The 18598-nt window shown below is 43.8% G+C and overlaps 2 protein-coding genes across 2 annotated transcripts in view; one reads left to right on the forward strand and one right to left on the reverse strand.

Annotated features, from left to right (window-relative positions):
- CFAP221 (cilia and flagella associated protein 221) overlaps window positions 1-4458 on the reverse strand; it is a 104017-nt gene extending 99559 nt beyond the window's left edge. Inside the window, exons 1-2 of the mRNA XM_063078975.1 lie at window positions 4320-4458; window positions 2053-2153 (exon numbers count right to left, since the gene is read on the reverse strand). Coding sequence (XP_062935045.1) covers window positions 2053-2153; window positions 4320-4458 — 240 coding nt within the window. The remainder of the gene's footprint in view (window positions 1-2052; window positions 2154-4319) is intronic.
- A 13423-nt stretch (window positions 4459-17881) lies between these two features.
- Window positions 17882-18598, forward strand: part of SCTR (secretin receptor) — a 69173-nt gene continuing 68456 nt past the window's right edge. The window contains exon 1 of the mRNA XM_063084489.1: window positions 17882-17944. Within this exon, the coding sequence (XP_062940559.1) occupies window positions 17882-17944 (63 nt within the window). The remainder of the gene's footprint in view (window positions 17945-18598) is intronic.

Raw genomic sequence — 18598 nt, forward strand, 5'->3', positions numbered from 1 at the left:
CTTTGGAGGGACCACAGCCCTGCTAACACCTTGATTTTGGACTGTGGCCTCCAGAACTGTGAGAGAATAAATTTGTTTTTTTAATACCCCCAATTTTTGATAATTTGTTACAGCAGCCACAGAAAACTAATATACCATACAACCCAACAATTCCCCTCCCAGGTATATATCCAAGAGAATTGAAAATATGTCCATAAAAAACATGTGCATGAATGTTCAGCTCCAAAGTGGAACCACCCAAGTCCATCAACTGATGAGTGAATAAACAAAATGTGATCTACTCATGCAATGGACTACTTATTTATCAGCCATAAAAAGGGATGAAGTACTGATACATGCTCCAAGTTGAGCATGGAACACATTATGCTTCATAAACAAAGCCAGTGACAAAAGAGCACATGCTGTATGATTTCATTTATATGAAATATCCAGAATAGGCAAATCTGTAGTGACTGAAAACAGATGAGTGGTCACCTAGGAGGGTGGTGGGAGTATGGGGGGAATGAGGGAGTCGGGATGAGGAGTGACCATAATGGGTGTGGGGCTTCTTTTTAGTGATAAAAATGTTCTAAACTTAGATTGTAGTAATGGTCACACAACTCCGTGAATATACTAAAAACCACTGAATTTTATGTACACTATAAATGAGTGAATTTATGGTATGTGAATTATATCTCATTAAAGCTGTAAAAAATAAAAAGAATCATAAGGAGCAAGTAATAAAATTCTACTTTAGCTTTTGGTATACATTTAGTTTTATAAACAACGAGTAATTGTGAATGATAACTTTAGATCTATCCTACCATAATGTAGACAGCAAACTTCATAACCAGGAAAAATAGCCTCCAAAATCAATCATTAACTTTGGTCTTTGATGCTGTGTTCCAAGAAATATGTCCTTGGAGGTTGATGGGGGACGTTCCTAATCACAGTTTTAAGTCCTCCCCCTTTTCCTAAGAGGAAATACTTGGCACCTAACAGGTTCCTCTCCTGATCTAGTCTCTCTCAATGACTTACTTCAATGCATAAGGACTTGTGGAAACTGCTTTCTCCTCTGTTCCTTGGGGACTGCCTGGCAGAAACGTTATTTCCCTTCTTGACAGCTTTACCATTTGTCAGTTTACCCCCATCATTCTCCTCGCTCTGAACAGTCCAACATGATAATCAGAACTCTTTCTTAAGATGATGCACTCTAAGACATGGCTTCTAAGAATGTACTACATCTAAAAGTAGAGTCTTATGGTGGCTGTGGATACGGACAGAGGGGGAACACCACACACAAAGGAAGGGTCTCAGGGAGCCTGTGAAGAAAGCCCACCTCTGCCACACCCAACACACTTAGAGGCCAGTTTGGCTCAGATCTCTGGCCAGAGTGACTGACTGGGCATGGGCACCCAGTAAGTTAAACAGAACCCAGGCTGGAACCTCCTAGGAAAGGGACACCCTGGTGTTGCAGTCATGGAGCAAGAGTGATTTGGAGGAAGGTAGCCAGAGAGCCAAATTCTGCCTCCGTCACTTAGCAGCTCTGTGCTCTTGAACAAACTATTTACCCTTTGGAATCTCAGTTTCCTCATCTATATAATGACAGTAATAATGCAACCTCTACAGAGCTAGTATAAAGACTAAATTAAGTCATTTAAAACACAAAGCACAGTACCTGGCGCCAAGAGTCGCTCAGCAACAATACCTATTTGGAAAGAGTGCTGGGAGCCCTTGGCAGGGCAGAAAGAAGTAACTTGTCCAAGGACAATGATACAACTTTAAAATTTCTCATCATAGAGCTACCTTTTCTGGCCCAACTTACCCCTGCACTTTGGCTGATTATGCTATTCTTTAGACAAATGAGTAATATACTCATAAATGCAGAATATTCATGTCATTTCATTATCATGATAAATTATCCCACTTATACGGGCCAGTTAGCTCAGTTGGTTAGAGTGCAGCCTTGTAACACAAAGGTCATGGGTTCAGATGCTGGTGTCGGCCAGCTGCCAAAAAAATAAATAAATATAAATAAATAAAATCATTACCAAAAAAAAAAAAAGTACCTACCAGAATCTGTTGGTGTTGTTTTTCTACTTGATAGCCTCCAAAATGTACTATGCCAGGTCTTGCCTGTATAACCTTATTATTCAGAAGTTTTGCATAAACCTCTATAAAAACAATGTAGATAATTATATCATAAGACATCAAAGAAAATATTAAATTAAAGAAGATCCTATGAACACAGGCTCTCTTTCATGTAGTGCAGTTCAGTTGTGTGAAAGTTTTAAACACTGGACACAGCTGTCAACAAGATTAATGATCTGTTCCAAATAAACTGTACTGCTTCTTCCTTTCCATCTTTAAACATCACTTGGGAGATATATCATTACAATACAAATTCATATATATTGTTTATTACCCATTAAAATAATTTGCTCTTCACACATTTTGTACACATCGTTGTAATAAAACACCAGCTCATAAAAAGCACACGCCCTAACACTGAGATTACTTATTATGTAATGAATATCCAGTTCAAAGTATCCAAACACCAAGTGCTTAATTTTATTACCATGTATTTAATGTATTTAACTTTTATTATTTGATTTGCTCTGAATAGAATTACAACATGATAAAGAGTAATCTTAAAGCTCTGAATAATTATCACTCTGAACAGTAAAGTCTCAAACTACTTTTGTTGTAACGTGAAGTCTTTTTTTTTTCCATTTTGAGAACAAGGTTAAATGGCCAAGCTCACAAAAGTGTCCAGGTCTGGAAAACTTTTTCCAGCTCTTTATTTAGGCAGGAGCGTAGGTGTGTGGCCAAGGCACTGAGAACCCACTACATAGCCGTTTTTATGCCTTAGTGTTTTGTGCCAGACAATGCTAGGCATACATTTGTTTATAATCCTTGCTCCAACCTTTTGAGGTATCATTTCCACTTTGCAGATAAGGGAGCTTAGACTCAACAAAGTGAAGCAACTTGCCCACAGCTGGTAGTCAAAAATCAAGCCCATGTCTTCTGATTCCAACCACTAACCTGCCTCCCTCAAAATGAATGCACTGTTCAATTGCTTACAAATGATAATAACGTTTTGACTTTGGCTACATCCAAGTCCTGGGAGCCACAGACATGCCTTCACACATCGTGATTCTAGGATATATCTGAAGTGGGTATGAAACATTTGGTGGTTTTTTCTTCTTACTGGGTAAGTTGTCACTGATATCAGCTTTAGGCCAAAATGAAGGGCTGGAATGGGGTAAGGATGACATGTCAGGGGATTGACAATCTCTGTGTTATTACTTGATCATTTTTTAAGGGATAAAATTATCATTATTCAGTAACTTTATTAATGCTGAAATTTTTTTTTTTAGGGCCACAAAGTATATGAAAAACTGGCATTTTTCTGCTAATGCCCAGAAATGCCAACTTGTACTTGAAAAGTTCTACAGTGCTTAAAAGAGCCCCAACAAAATATTACATTTCTAACATTTGAGATGGGCCTTGAAGTAGTGGGGGGCAACCAGGCATAATGGTTGAGAGCTGGACATGGGCTCCACCAGCTGAGCACCAGCTCTGCACACACTAGGTGTGCCACCTCGAGAAAACCATGTGACCTTTCTGAGTCTCTCTTTCCCCAATAGTAAAATGGAAATAGAACGTATCTCATGATGCTGTGTGGATTCAATGAGAATCATGTAGGCAAAATAATTCACCTCTTCCATAATAGCTATAGAATTTTCCAGGCTTTCCAGGCTACGGGCTATTCACTGGAAAAGGCAAGGTGTAAAATGCACGTGGTCTGAAGGAGCAGAGAGTAACCTGGTGTGGCTGAAGTTGAGGATGAGTGGGACACAGCATAGAGATGGCACTGGGTGGGCAGATTCAGATCAGACAGCAAAAGGGGCCAAATGCCAAGCAAAGGAATTGAGTCGTTATTCTGCATGCAAGGGGAACCGTTGAGAGTATTTAAGCAGGATAAGGAGAAGAACCAGCTAGGATTCTAGAGAGGAAACTGACAGGAGGAGAGTGTGGCCAGGAGGAGATCACTGTAATAGTCCCAGTGACCCGCTGAGGGTGAGAAACAGCGGGGCCAGATAGGAAAGACATTTGAGGAAGTGGAAGCGACAGAACTTGGTGACTTATCTACACCACACAAATCTATCAGTTAAACATAGATCTAAATAGAACCATTGTTCTTCACAATAAAAACTATTCTAAGCCTATAAAACGATATAAATAAATCAGCACTAAAAATCCCATTATGCTTTCTGGACTTCGGATCCCCTGGGAAGACGTGAGTTGTAACGCGAACCTGTTTTCTAACCACTTACTTGATTCGAGGAGGTGATTAGGTACTTCTCTTCGTTTCTTGGGCTCCTCGACTAGGCTTTTCAAAAGGAGAGGGGACACGTTACTAAAGGGTTCTTCAGCATTTTTTAGTCCTTTGCTGGGGGTTTCCATCATTGCCATTTTATCACGAAAAATGGCGTCTTCTTTTTAGAGCCAAAGGTCATTTCCTGGGGAGAAAACAGTAGGAGTATAATCATCCATGAGAAACCACGCACTTTTTTTTTCTCAGTCCTTGACAAATGTACCTCCTCAGTGTGTGGTTTACTGTGGTTCAGCCCCTCCCTGCCGCTACTCTCCGCTGGCCACTCCATTCCCACGCATGGCTGTCTCATTAATCTTCTTACGTCACATATCACCACCCAACATCATGCCATTGCTCCAGACCCTTCCGTGGTCCTTAATTCTTCTCAAGAGCGTTTCCCAAAATGTACACCTGAAATGTTTCTTGAGCTGGTGGTAGGGACAAATGAAGGGGAAAATAGAAGCTCTCATGGCCAAGTTTGGAAAATGTTCAAGTAAACAGTTAAATAGGACTCTTCTTTCTGAGATTTCTTCAAACCAGTTTCCTAGAGGGATGTGACCATGGAACCCTCTAGCATTTGGAGACACTATTTACAGGACACTGGCATTTATGAGTCACTTTCCGGACCCCTCTGCTAATCGGGGGCAGTGAGGAGGTGGCGAAGCCTGCAGTCAGCCAGGCGCAGAGGCCTTCTCACCGCTGCCAAATGCCTCCTCTCCTCAGCGACCTTTTACTCCGCCCCTTGCTAAGGTCGGGTCGACCCCAGACCCACACGCCACCCCATCCTCATTTAACCCTTTGGCCCGACCTCTCCTCCGCCCCGGCCCAGACTGACTTGCGCCTGGACACCCGGGCGGGGCTCAGGCCGCCTCAGCAGCTCGGCCGCGGCCCCGAGGCCGCCCCCGGGTCACCCCCGGCCGCGGGTCGGAGGCTGCTCACACTGCAGATGGTTCCCGGGCGGGATTCGGCCCGAGCCGGCACTTGCGCGGAGCGTCGCCATGACGATGCCGACGCGCTCCCCTGGTGGGCGGTCGGACGCGACCAAACTCCCCCCGGATGTGGGGGAGCCCGGCGGCCGTGGCTCTAGGGCCGCAGACGGTGGATGACTTTGAGGGGCTCGGAGCAGCCTACGGAGCCTGGGGAAGAATAGAGAGTGCGATTTGTAATATGGGAGTCTAATGGATGTCTGAGAGGAAATGAGAATGTCGGGAGACACCATAAACTAAACCCTGCAAGAGCAGATCGCGGGAGCGGAGGCCCGACAGGGGCGGGGCCCCCCAGACGCAGTGGGTGGAGCTTCCCCCGGCAGACACTTATTCATGGACGCCCTACTTCTTTGCAGTTTGTTTTACATTTTCTGTTTTGGTACGTTTCAAACATACACAAAGGTAGGCAGAATGGTATAATGAACCTTCGACACCCAGCTGCAGCAAGGATCAAATCGTGGCCAGTCTCGTTTCATCTGTACCTTTCCGCCACTCCTGTATTATTTTGCAGAAAATCTCATATATCATTTCCTCCGTAAATATTCCAGAATGTACCTCCAAAAGATAAGGACTCTTTAAAAAAAAACAAAAACATAACCACAGTGCCTAATAAAATTACAATAATTCCTTAACGTGTTCGAATTGGCTCAAGGTTTTTTTAGAGTTTGCCAGTTTGAATCAGAATTCAAATAAAATCCACACATTGCTATAAATTAATATGTCTTTTAGGTTTCTTTTAATCAATAGATTCCCCTCCCATATCTCTTTTTGTTGTTGCAATTTATTCACTGAAGAAACTGTTTCTGCCCTTGATACTGATATTTAGCGGATATAAACAAGACGCTGGGCCTGCTCCCTTGACCCCCTGCCCTGTCCACTCTGTTCTGCTCTTCCGTGAACATTGTCCTTACACAGACTGCTCAGGCTTCTCTCTTCCCAGGAGCTGTCTTTGTCCCCCTCCTTACCTGTATGACTTATGTTATTTTATGGCTTAATGTTGCCAAGAGATTATAAAGGAGTCCAATGACGGTACCTGCCTTTCCCACACCACCATTTACAGTGCTGTATGTGTCTTCGCTCATCCCATGTTCATTTTTTTCAAAGTCCCGTTCTCCAATCCCTCCCTCCCCCCCCTACCATTATCACCTATTAAATATCTCCTCATCTTTCCAGGCTAGCACTAGATAAAGTCCACTCCCCACCCTCCCCAAACCCTCCGGGCGAGAAGGACTTTTTCCCTCCTCTGGGCTTCCATAACAGTTTGTTCCACCGTCTTTATCTCTGTATGCGCTGCACCCATCATCATTTGTGTATGCTTCTCAAACTGCAGAATTCTTGAGAGCCCTGTACTCAGTTCTTTGTCCATAGTGATTAGTCAAGGGAGTGAAAAAATTCATTTGCTTATGTAGCAGATTGCTTTAGTTCTTTCTGTTTTGTTGCCCCAATAGGGTTGTAGATTTCAGGAGAACAAGTGCTATGTTTCCCAGAGTCCCAGAGCTTTCCACTCCAGCTCAAACTATGAGATGATTGCTTCCATACACTTTCTAATGGGTATTGGGTAATGCTTCTAAATTTGTACTTAATTTTTTTCTTGGAAAAATTGCCAATTTACAGAAAGAGAGAGCAGATCTGTGGTTTCTAGTGGTGGGAAAGAGGGAGGGGATGGGGGATTGGTCAGAAATTGCTTAATGGACACAAATAATGATTACATTTTGCAATGATGAATATACTAATTATCCTAATTTGATCATCATATATTGTACACAGGTTTTGATATTCAACTCTGTACCCCACGAATATGTATAATAAATTATATTTCAATAAAAACATAAAGAAATTATTAAAAAGAAAAGAAAAATTGCCGAATTCCCTATTATATATAGAAAATACACACATCTCTCTACAAGTAACTAACCACATTGCATGTTATAATGGTAGACACTGCTGGTTGCCTACTTTCACTTTCTTTTGAACAGAACTCCAGCTTTGCCCAGGTTTCTCCCCAGTTCCACAGTTCTAGCAGTGGGTCCTGATTAACTAGGCCAGTCATGGAATTCCCATTCCCCTAGCCCATGAACGAGTTAAGGTTGGGTAAATAACCCACTTCCGGCCACAGAGACATTAGGGAAAGACTTCCTCTCTCTTAAGAAAAACACATATAGATACAGTATCTTTCTCCTTCCAAACCTTGTATTATCTGAAAGTGATTCCTGGAACTGCAGCCATGAGGGGCCCTAGTGTAAGGTGAAGGTGGTGACAGGATATGAAAACAGGGAGACAGAAAGAAGACCCTGAGCCTGGATGACATCATTTCACCTCTGGTTGTTTGGTATCTGCATTCCATTACCTCTTTCTTGTAGCTGAAAACATCTGACATACAATGATTTCTAAATACTTGTCCCTACTCAAGAATCTAAATAAATAAAATAACAGGGGGAAAAAAAGCAAAAAAAAAAAAAAAAACACAAAAAACAAGCCCTTACTACTGAAAGCATAAATGGCGGCACAGGAGTTTGCTAGGAATGCAGAATTTCAGGCCATCCCAGACCTCCTGCATCAGTTGTGCAGTCTGGGAAGTCCAAGATCAAGGTAACTGCACATTTGGTGTCTGGTGAGGGTTCACGTTCTGGTTCACAGATGACACCTTCTTGCTGTGTCCTCTAATGGTGGAAGAGGTAAGACAGCACCCTGGGGCCTCTTTTATGAGGGCACTAATTTCATTCATGAGGGCTCCTCCCTCATGACCTAATCACATCCCAAAAGTCTCCACTTCCTATTGCCATCACCTTGTGTTAGGATTTCAACATATGAATTTTGGAGGACACATTCAGACGATAGCTGCTGGTTCACCTCTTTGACATCTGCCTCCTTGGACTGTAAGTTTAATGAAGGCTGACTAGTTCACCACTGTATACTTGTCACCTTGCACACTGCCTGGCACATACATAAAAAATATTTGTAGAATTGAGTCATTAATGAATTGTGCCAAGTGATTTCTAAATTTTAAATTATATATATTTTTGAAATATGGGTAATATATCCATACAGTTCAAAATTCAAGAAGTAAAAAATCTCCCTCCTACCTGTGTCCTTTAGCCAGCAGATTCCCTTTCCCAGAGGTAACTCATGTTACCAGATTCTTATTTATCTTTGTAGGTACTTGTTATACATACCCAAGCAATCAAGGGTATGCTTTTATTTGTTAGACGTTTACCCCTTTTTTAAAAGCCCAAATAGCCTCTTTTTCCACTTAAAAATATATCTAGGTGATTGTTTTATATCTATACTTGAAGTACCTCTTTTCTCTTTTTAATGGCTTTATAATATTCCATAATTTATTTAACCAGTCCTCAATTGCTTGACATGTAGGTTGTTCCTGCTCTTTTGCATTATAAAAAATGTTGTAATTATTTATGCAAATGTGTACATCATTTCCACAAACTTGCACCTATATAAATTCACATACATATGAGTATATCTATATGAAAAGTCCCCAAAGTTAAATCGCTAAGTGAAAGAATCTGTGCATTTTTAAGTTGATAAGTTATCTTATTGCCAAGTTATCTTCCATGGGTGTCGCATTAATTTCTACTTCTATCTGTGTTGTGTGAGAGTGTTTGTTTCCTTACAGCCTCACCAACGGAGTAGATTTTTGCCAATCTGATAGGTAAAAAAGAGTATTTCAGTGTGGTTTTATTATACATTTATCTAATGATGAGTGAAGGTAAGCATGTTTTCATATGTTTAGGAGACATTTGTGTTTCCTCTTCTGTAAAGCCATGTATCTTACACATTTTTCCATTAGGTTCTTGGCCTTTTTCTTATCGAATTGTTGGAGCTCTTTATATGTTACAGACATTAGTCTTTTGTTCTGTTATAATCATAGCAAATTTTTCCCCAGCTTGTCATTTGATTGTGCTGTTAATGTTTTTGTCTTGCAGAATTAAAAAATTTTTAAAAAGTCTTTGATGATGTTTTCATTATCTACTGTTCTGCAAAATATTGCTCCAAAACTTCATGGCTTAAAACAACTATAATCATTTACTGTCTCCCACAGTTTCTCTGGGATAGGAATTCAAACAGGATACAGCAGAGATAGCTTGTTTCTGTTCCACAGTCTGAGGCTTCAGTTGGAAGAACTGAAAGCTGGAAGGTAGAATCGGCTAAAGGCATTGTCTTGTGGTCAATGCTAAAGCTGAAATATGGGTAAGATGAGGCTCTCAGCCAGCATTCCTACATGTGGCCTGGACTTCCTCACAGCATGGTCTCTGGGTTCCAAGGGCAAGTGTCCCAGGAGACAGCCAGGCTTAAGCTGTATTTCCTTTTACGACCTAGCCTTGGAAGTCGTGCAGCATCACTTCTATCTCATTCTATTGGTTGGAGCAGTTACAAAGGTCCACCCAGGTTTAAGAAGAGGGAACACAGACTCCACCTTTTGATTGAAGTGTCAGCATATTGAGAGAATTCCATGTTCTCTGTTCTTTTGGTGTTGATGGTAGATGTGAGGCTACAGAGCTGCTGTAGCCACCTTGCTGCCAGCCTGAGGTTATCCATCTCAGAAGAGAGTGAAACCAGGACAACCATGGGTACACAGAGCCTGAGCCATGCATTAGCATACCCTGAAGTGTGCTCTATCTCAGGACTCTTGCATGTGAGCCCATACATATCCTTATTGCTGTTTAAGTCAGCTTGAATCGGTTTGTCTATGATCTGCAGCCAAATGCAACTTAATTTGTATATCCAGACAATTTAATTATGCTGAATTATTTTCAACCTCATGGCAATATGAAAGATTATATAGATGAGAAAATTGAGGCTTAGAGGGCTCAAGTAACTTGCATGAGGTCACATAGCTATTTGATGACTAAGTCAGGATTTGAACCCAGATTTGTCTGTTGCCAACACTGTTTTCTTTGTACTAAATGTCTTACCAGGCAGAAATGTGGAGAGTCTTTGGAAGGCTGGGGTGTACCTGACCTTTCTTTGCTCCGTCTGGTGAAGATAAGGCCTTGGGGGCACTAGCAACATTGTCTTTCAGATATGGTTTTATTTGCTCTCTTCTATCTGGTGTGTTTTAGCTACAATATTTTTTATAAATATTCAAAAGGATGTTGACAAATGGAGCAGGAAAATAAGAAAAGTAAAGAAAAAACTGCTTTCCTGAGAAAGCCAGCCCACATTTCCAGAGTGTAAACAGTGTACTGGGACCATAAAAACCTCATGAAAATGTCAGTGTTGTACCTTAGTACTTCAGGACAGAGTAGGAAATCACACTTGCCCCATCACTTATGCCTCATCAATAATACATTAGCTCGGCTCCCGGTAAAACTGACATTCAGGAGAGGACGGGTCTCTTTGTTTGGTTTATTTAACACCCAAAGGGGCAGAGCAAGTCCATTGCATTTGCGTGGTCATTTGGTGAAGTCCTTAGACCCAGACACCTAGGGGTAGCCAGTTTCTCCCTCCCTCCCAATGCTCTTCTCGCCCTGCCCCACCTCCAAACCAGCCCCTTCTGCTCAAGTATTACTTCCCCAGAGAAGCCCTCCTTAAGTATAAATCAGGACTCTTTCAGTTACAAGTGGTGAAAATTGATTCAAAAAGTTTCATAAATATATATATATGTGTGTGTGTGTGTGGAGAGAGAGAGAGAGAGAGAGAGAGAGGAGACAGAGACAGAGGCTTCAGTCACGGATGCGTCTAGGTGCCAGATGCTGGCGTCAGGATTTTGTCTCTTTCCATCTCTTGGTGTCCAGTCCACGTTGGTTTCATTCTCAACAAGGATCTCCCCATGCTGTGGAAATGACTGCCATCTTTCTACTAGCTTGATCATAATACCAACACATAGGATTGGTTGGGGCTGCTCCTATTGGCCCAGGCTGTGTCATGTGCCCATCCCTGAATAAATCACTGTGATTAGTTAGTTGAGGGGGTGGTGACTCTTCTTGTCTAGGTCTGGGTCATGTACTCACTCCTGGGGATGCTCTTGGTGAAAGTCCCATCCAAGCCACATGGTGTGACAGTGGGGAAGGGAAGGTTCTTATATCAGAAGAAATGGGAATGGAGGCTGGACAGGCAAAACCAATAGATGTCTATGAGCTTGAACCTTATAAAGTTGTTGATATTCTAATGTATTTAACCTATAAAAATGGTGACTGGTATGACTCAAGCTAATGTACTAGTTCACCAGGCTTGGTCTGGTTCCTTACTCTATGCTGTCATAGAATTTATCCCAATTTGCAATATCATCCACCATATATTTTGTAGGGGCTTATGCCAGCCAACCAATAGGTTTGTTAAATGTGTGGTTATGCAAGTCTTTTAAATCTTGAGTAACAACCCCAGTTGTCTTTCTGGGCCTCCAGGGAGGGGGTGCAATCATAGCACTATGCCTTTCTGCATGGGGCTGAGACTGCCAAAGGCAATTTCCCTAGGCCTATGTCATCCTAGCACAGCACCAGAACAGAGTAGTCACTCAGGAAATATTCATCAAATGAAGGTTAATTCTCCAAAAATTGCTGTTGGAATAATGCAAAGAAACCCCAGTAAATATGATTGGAGAAGTAATTAAAAATAAGCTCTCCTGCCAACCAGGGAAATCTGCACAAAATAAAGAAAAGAATAAAACAATTTTATTATTGAATAAGCATCAAGCCAGACTGTTATGTGCATCACTGGCAATCCACAAAAGAGATTGCAAAGACGAATAAAAATCTCACCTTTTATATGGCCAAGAGGATACAGCCCTTTACACACATTAATTGTTTTATCCAAAGGAAACAGACTTCTCAGATGTTTTTGACAAATAGGAAACTATAAAAAGCTAAGTGCCTAGGCAAAACTGCCACAGAGACAGGGGGACAGGGCACAAACCTCCTCAATATTCACATTTCAGTGAGATGGCTCCGAGGCCCCCAAGAAAGACATTCCTAGGATACAACACTGGCAAGAGCCTTGCTTAGCTTTTAAAAAGATTTGCATACATTTCAGAGAGACTGAGAAAGAATTTCTAAAGAAAATGCTGAAAGAAAATGGAGAGGAGAAAAGATCCCTTTCCCTTTTAGCACCAGGAAAATTTTAATTTAATTTTTTTCTTGGATTTGTATTTATCTTTACTTTCCACTCCACTGGGGTAATAAGAGTATCTGTATGAAGCCATTGGAGAATAATTTACCCTCGAACCAAATACAGGATGTCCTATCCTCAGAATAACCTTTAAGTTACTGTTGTGAGAACATCGTGAAATTCTAGTGTTTAGTATGGTCATGACTTCAGTTTGTACGCCCCACCCTCCTCTGCTGTAGGACTATGAGAAAGAAATTAGAATGAAGACCTGGAAAGGCATCAAGATCAAAGAGATGGCCCCTCTCTGTCACTCATGAGGGTAATAATGAAGTTTAGAGGGTTACAGTGTGGTATTTCCCCATAATGGCTGTAACTAATGTTTATGTTCCCATATGTTCTTCTAGAATCTTCTCACTCCCCCATCAGGAGGTAGAATCTACGTCACCTCCCCTTGAACCTGGGCAAGTTTTTGTGATTGTCTTGACAATAGGAAGGAGCAGACATAGCACTGTGTGACATCTGAGTCTAGGTCATAAATCACCATTCTGCTTGGTGTGCTCACTCTCTTGGGACATGCACCTTTGGAATCATGAGCCATTATATAAGATGTCCAGCCATCCTGAAGCTGCTCAACGCTGGGACCACATGAAGAGAACACATAGAGATAGAGAGAGATGCATGAGGAGACTGCTGTTCTAGCCCCCAGCCATTTGAGTCTTCCTGCCCAGCCCCAGAAATGTGAGTGGCATGTCTTTGTGTGACTCCAGTCCAAGCCATTGTCTGACTGTAACTGTGTGAGAGACCCTGACTGAGAACTGCATAACTGCTGTTGCTTCCCATCACTAGGTTTGAGTATAATGGGTATAAATATAATGGAAAGAGCTCAGGGCTGGGAATCAAAAGACCAGAGTTCATGTAACAGCAATCCTACCATTTGGCTGTATGATCTTGACTTATAGCCTTATCAAACCTTTATTAAATAGGTATAATGATATTTCCTAGTGGCATTAGTTTCCTTTTGCTTCATCCCTCCCAAATCCATTTTCTACCTCCTCTACCCAGAAGTTTAGACTCTATGGACAGTTTCTCCCCATCTGCCTTATCTCTGGCTTCTGATTGGGTTGAGCTAAAGGGGGACATTGTCAGGCAGAATCGTGATCTGTGACCTAGTCTCAGAAATGTTGAGAAAAAAATTACTCAATGATACTTGTTAAAGCACAATAAGGAAAACTCTGCTTAGGATCATTGTGATAGGTATAGGAACCGCTGCAATGGGATTTTGTTGCAGGGGAGAGAGATTGGGTTCATCTCCAAATACAGCATGGGCAAATGGGAATTTACAGCCAAGGAGCAGGATTGTCAGTGCATGGAATATTACTAAGAGGAAACATCAGTTGTAAGGAGGATTCTGGCTCAACCCATCTAATGGGACACTTGCTGAAGGCAGGCCAGGGTGATCAGACATCAGCTTGGGGGTGGGGGTGGCTAGGGGCTGAGGAATTTGATCATATATTGAGGATGATCAGATATTGAGGGTGGGAAGTTCTGACTAAACTGAGTGAGTAGGGCTCTTTTGCTAAAACTGGATTTTACAAGGAAATGCACAGATGGGCACAGGACAAGTTTCGGAAGCCTGACACAAGTCAGGCCAAGCAAAGAATCTTGGTCAGAGGTCACACAATACTACTTCTGCTGCTTTCTTTTGTCAAGACAGTCACAAAAGTCTGCCCAGGAGAAGACAGAGGTCAGGGTGTTTATTCCGTTAACTGATCTCTTTGCTGGGCTACAGTTCTCACGGTGGCTGCATTGCCCTAAAGGTAAGCTCCTATGGGTGGTCTCTCTCCCACAAACAGCTCTTGCCAGGTTCTGGTTAACTGTTTTCACTTCTTGGCCCTTGTTAAAGGCAAAATCATCTGACACTTGCTAAAATGGTAAGGAAGACTTTATTCAAGACTATAGCAATAGGGAAGAGAGCTCAAGATCAACTCCAAATACCACAAGAACAAGTGGGGACTTGTAGCCAAGAGTAGGGTGGGGGCCAATGGATGGAAAATTACTAAGAAGAGATATCAAGGCTGGGGGGTGGGGAGGGATTTTTCCTAAGCCTACTAAGTAGGATCCTTTCTGAAAGTAGGTCAAGGACTTATACATCAAAGGTGGGGGATAAGGAACTTAATCAGATATCAAGTGTGGGATGGGGATTCTCCCTAAACTAACTTAGGATTCATTTGCTAAGACTGGGCTAGGGAGACCAAAGACAGGTGGGCGGCCAAGGTCAGGGCTTAGATGAGAAGAGGGCTCAAAGGAGCCTAACTAAAGTTTGGCCAAGGAGAGCGTCTTTGTCACCCTTCAGGCCTACTGTTGCTGATCCCTGGCACCTCACCAGCCCTTGTTGGTTCCTGCCTACTCCCTACACATAGTCCTTTCATTAAACTCTCTTCAATTAAATCATTTGAGCAATGGTTTCTTTTTCCTTTGCTAGGCCCCTGACTGCTGGTCCTACCTACCTCACAAATGAGAAGGTGCATGCAAAAGAACTTCAGAAGCCCTGAGGATAAGGAAGTCATCTTCAAGATTGAGAGGGATCTAGGTATAGTGCAAAGGGCATAGGCTTGGGCTCAGTCCTGAGTTCAAATCCTGGCTTCTCTTTTTGTTTGCTGTGCTTAGGAGAGTGAGTGTTTATCTTCCCTAAGCCTCAAGTTCTCATCCCTCATATAGTATTTGCTGTGGATTGATTGAATTGTGTCCTCCAAAGTTCATATATTAGAAGCTTAATTCCCACTGTAACTCTTGAGGATAGAAAGTCCTGTTATGGTAATTGAAAGGAGGGGCCTTGGAGAGGTGATTGGATTGTAGGACCATGCAGTAGTGAATGGATTAATAATGGTGGTTGGGTAGTGGTTCTGGGGGCTTTAAAAGAAGAGTGAATGAGGAAGTTACTCTCTCTGCTCTGCCATCTTCTGCCATGTGAGACCCCTGCATCGCAGTAAAGCCACCACCAAAAAGACCCTCTCCAGATGTGTTCCCTGGATTTTGGACTTCCTAGCCTCTGAAACTGTGAGAAATAAATTTCATTTTCTTATAAATTACCCAGTTCCACGTATTTTGTTATAATCAACAGAAACGGACTAACACAGTCTTGGAAGATGAATATGATAACGCACCCCAAATTCCTAACAGATTTTCTAGCACAAGGCAGGTGGTAAAAATATTGTTCGTTTCCCTACCCCTTCCCTTCCACTCAATTATGAAATTGTTTTCTGAGGCAGGTTTTACAAAGCCACTAACTGCATCCATGGCTTGTAAAAGGGCCTTTCACAAAGCACTTCAAACCTTTTTCTCAGCTTCTGAGAGGCAGAGCTTCCCATTTAGGGAAGAATGGCTTGCCACAGGCCAGAAGTATATTGAGTTACCCAGCACAAATATTTTGTTTTTTATCAGAGATCATGAGGCTCTGATATAGAACACACACTGCATTTTTGTGATGTTTTCTTTTTACTTCTTTCAATCAAAAAAGTAATCCATAGAGATTTTACAGAAAATATTCAAGCAGTACAGAAGACTATATAGTAAAATTTGCAAGTCCTTACCTCATGCATTTTCCGATACACATTTAGGGTGTTGGGGTTTGAGGGCCCAGGAAATAACATTTTTCTTTTCAGTCTGAATTTTGAACCAATTAAGAAATAAGATTAAGATACATGGGGCCAAATATCACGTCTATTGGTGATAAAGTCGGTCTTGGAAAATGTGGTTTATACTTGTGGGCAAGTGGGTTTTCTAGCACTAAATCCCAGAGTTAGATAGATCATCACCCTGTCACTGGTGGTACTGGGCCATCACAGGGCAGAGCCTTGATCATGAGTCACAGATGAACTCATGTGGAACTCATGCCAATGCCTTATCTTAAATGCATCATCCGTGTAAAGCTGGCCTCACCCGTGTGTGTGCACGCACGTGTGTGTGTCTTAAGGTCAGGAGGATTATACTAATGACTGCTCTCCATGAGGAAGGAAACATCAATCAAGGTGAGGGCAGAGCTCAGGGTATCCTTTTAATATATTACCTCCAGTTTTCCACTACTGTAACAGTGCTTCCACAAACATCCTCACACATATTTAACTGGGCCCTTGGGTAAGTATTTATGTAGAAAAAGTTCTTAGAATGGAGTTAGTTCTTGAGCATACTTTAGGTTGATGGATACTGAGCAATGATTTTGGACCTAAGAGCTAAAAGCATTTTGTTTCCCTCTTACTTCTACTGGAATTTACCAACCTCACCTTATCAATAGTCTCTTCTGGTAGGGAAGACAGCTACGGGCTAGAGCATGTTGTTATTTAACAGCTGCTTTCTGACTAGAGTCCAGTTACAGAGAATCAGGGCGGGCCATGGAAGTGTATGTCCATGCTTGCCCTTCTGAAGGTCTGAGCATCTGAGCTTCTGAGTTGCAAGTGCCTGGCCATCTAACAGGTCCTCCTCCACCTTCAATTCCCTCCTCTGTCAAAAGGGCATATCACCTAAGGGTGTGGGGAGAATTCAATGAGGTGATGTACTTAAAGTGCATGGGAGAAAGGTCGAGAAAGGAGAAGAGGAAAGGGAGTGGGCGCCAGTGGAGAGAAAGAAAAATCGGGTCTACAAGAGGCAGGCATGTGGGGTACGTTGTTCTGAGAGTTCAAAAGCCAATCTCCAGGACATCCCAATGCTGAGACTCGGTCTCGTCGAGCTGGGAATAGCCTCCCAGGGACTCAAGTAAACACAAAGCCTCCAGGCGGTTCATGCAGCACAGTCCCAAAATGATGGCGCTCATGGGGGTGAAACTGCCTGGAATGGGCGCGTATGACTTTAATAACGAAGAAAAATAAAGTGCAAATCGGAAAAAAATGCAAGGTAGCTGCCCCACGGACATAGATGCAATAGGCATTTCCCGAGCACTGCTGTGTCATAGCCTTCTTTCAAACCGACGGTGGGTGTTAGGGGTGCAGTTAGGGATGGCCTCAGCTGCCCGTGGGCGCCCAGCAAGCTTGTGGCTCAGGTCCCCGCCGTAGACTCCGGAGAGAGTGCTCTTTCTGGACTCGGGAGGGGGCGGGTCGCGGCGTCCAAGGCTGATCCAGCGTGCCCTCTCCTGGTCTCCTCCGCCCCGGGTCGAGCCTGCGGGAGCCGACTGCGGGCCCCCGCGCCCTCCCTCCGCCCCCTCCCCTGCCAGCCTCCGCGCCAGCCCCTCGCCGCTCAGGGCTGGTGGAGGCGCGGGCGGCGCCGCGCCCTTATCAATGGGCCGGGCGACTTAGCGCGCGGCCACCTCGTTCGAGGAGGAGCGGTCCCGGGGCCCGCCGCGGGTCGCGTAGCCAGCCATGGCTCCTCAGGGCCCCGCGGCCGGCCGGGGTGCAGGACTCTGCGTGGCTCGCTGAGCTCCCGAGCGCACCGAGCGCACAGGCCGGCGGCCGTCGGGGCGCCAGCAGGGAGCGCGCCGGGCACCATGCGTCCCCTCCTGTCACTGCCGCTGCCGCCGCTGCTGCTGCTCGCCTGCGCCGCGCACACCGTGAGTACCGCGCCACTCTGCGGGCGGGGGTCTGTGGCGACGGCGGTTTCGCCCCATCTCCCGTCCCACGTGGGACGTGGGTGAAAGGGGACAGCACATCTTCCGCTGAAGAGTGGGTCCCCTTCCAAGAATAATCTCTATCAGCTCTTCTCCAGAGGGCCCCCTCCCCAAAGACAAAAACAGCGTGTGCGCCAGGCGAAGGCAGCTCGAAGATAAATCCCCTTGCCCTCCACCCCACCTGTTCCTCCAGGGTGCGCCTCTACGTCCCCCGTGGACGGAAATTCTGGAGTTGCCCCTAGCAGTGCTTACTGTGTGCTGGGCACGTCCTGCAATATTGCATCGAAACCTCATAATCGCCTTTCAGGGTTAATATTATCTCCCTCACTTTACAGCCAAGGAAACGAAGGCTGGGAGAGGCAAAAACAATCTTGCCCCAAGTCAGAAAAACAGGATTGGACCCACATCCGTCTGCTTCAAAGCCTTGGCATTTTCACACATGCGGGCTGCAGATGGGAAAACCTTAGAAAGCTCTGTCCGGAGCTTCAGGGTCTGTGATGGGACAGTTTCCAGCAACCACCCCAGGCCCCTGGGATTTGGTTCCCTACTGTCTGCATGTCTGGGGGCTCCTGGGAGCAGCTAACCCCCACAAACCAG

This window comes from Cynocephalus volans, chromosome 1, assembly GCF_027409185.1.
Source record: "Cynocephalus volans isolate mCynVol1 chromosome 1, mCynVol1.pri, whole genome shotgun sequence".
Classification (NCBI taxonomy): domain Eukaryota; kingdom Metazoa; phylum Chordata; class Mammalia; order Dermoptera; family Cynocephalidae; genus Cynocephalus; species Cynocephalus volans.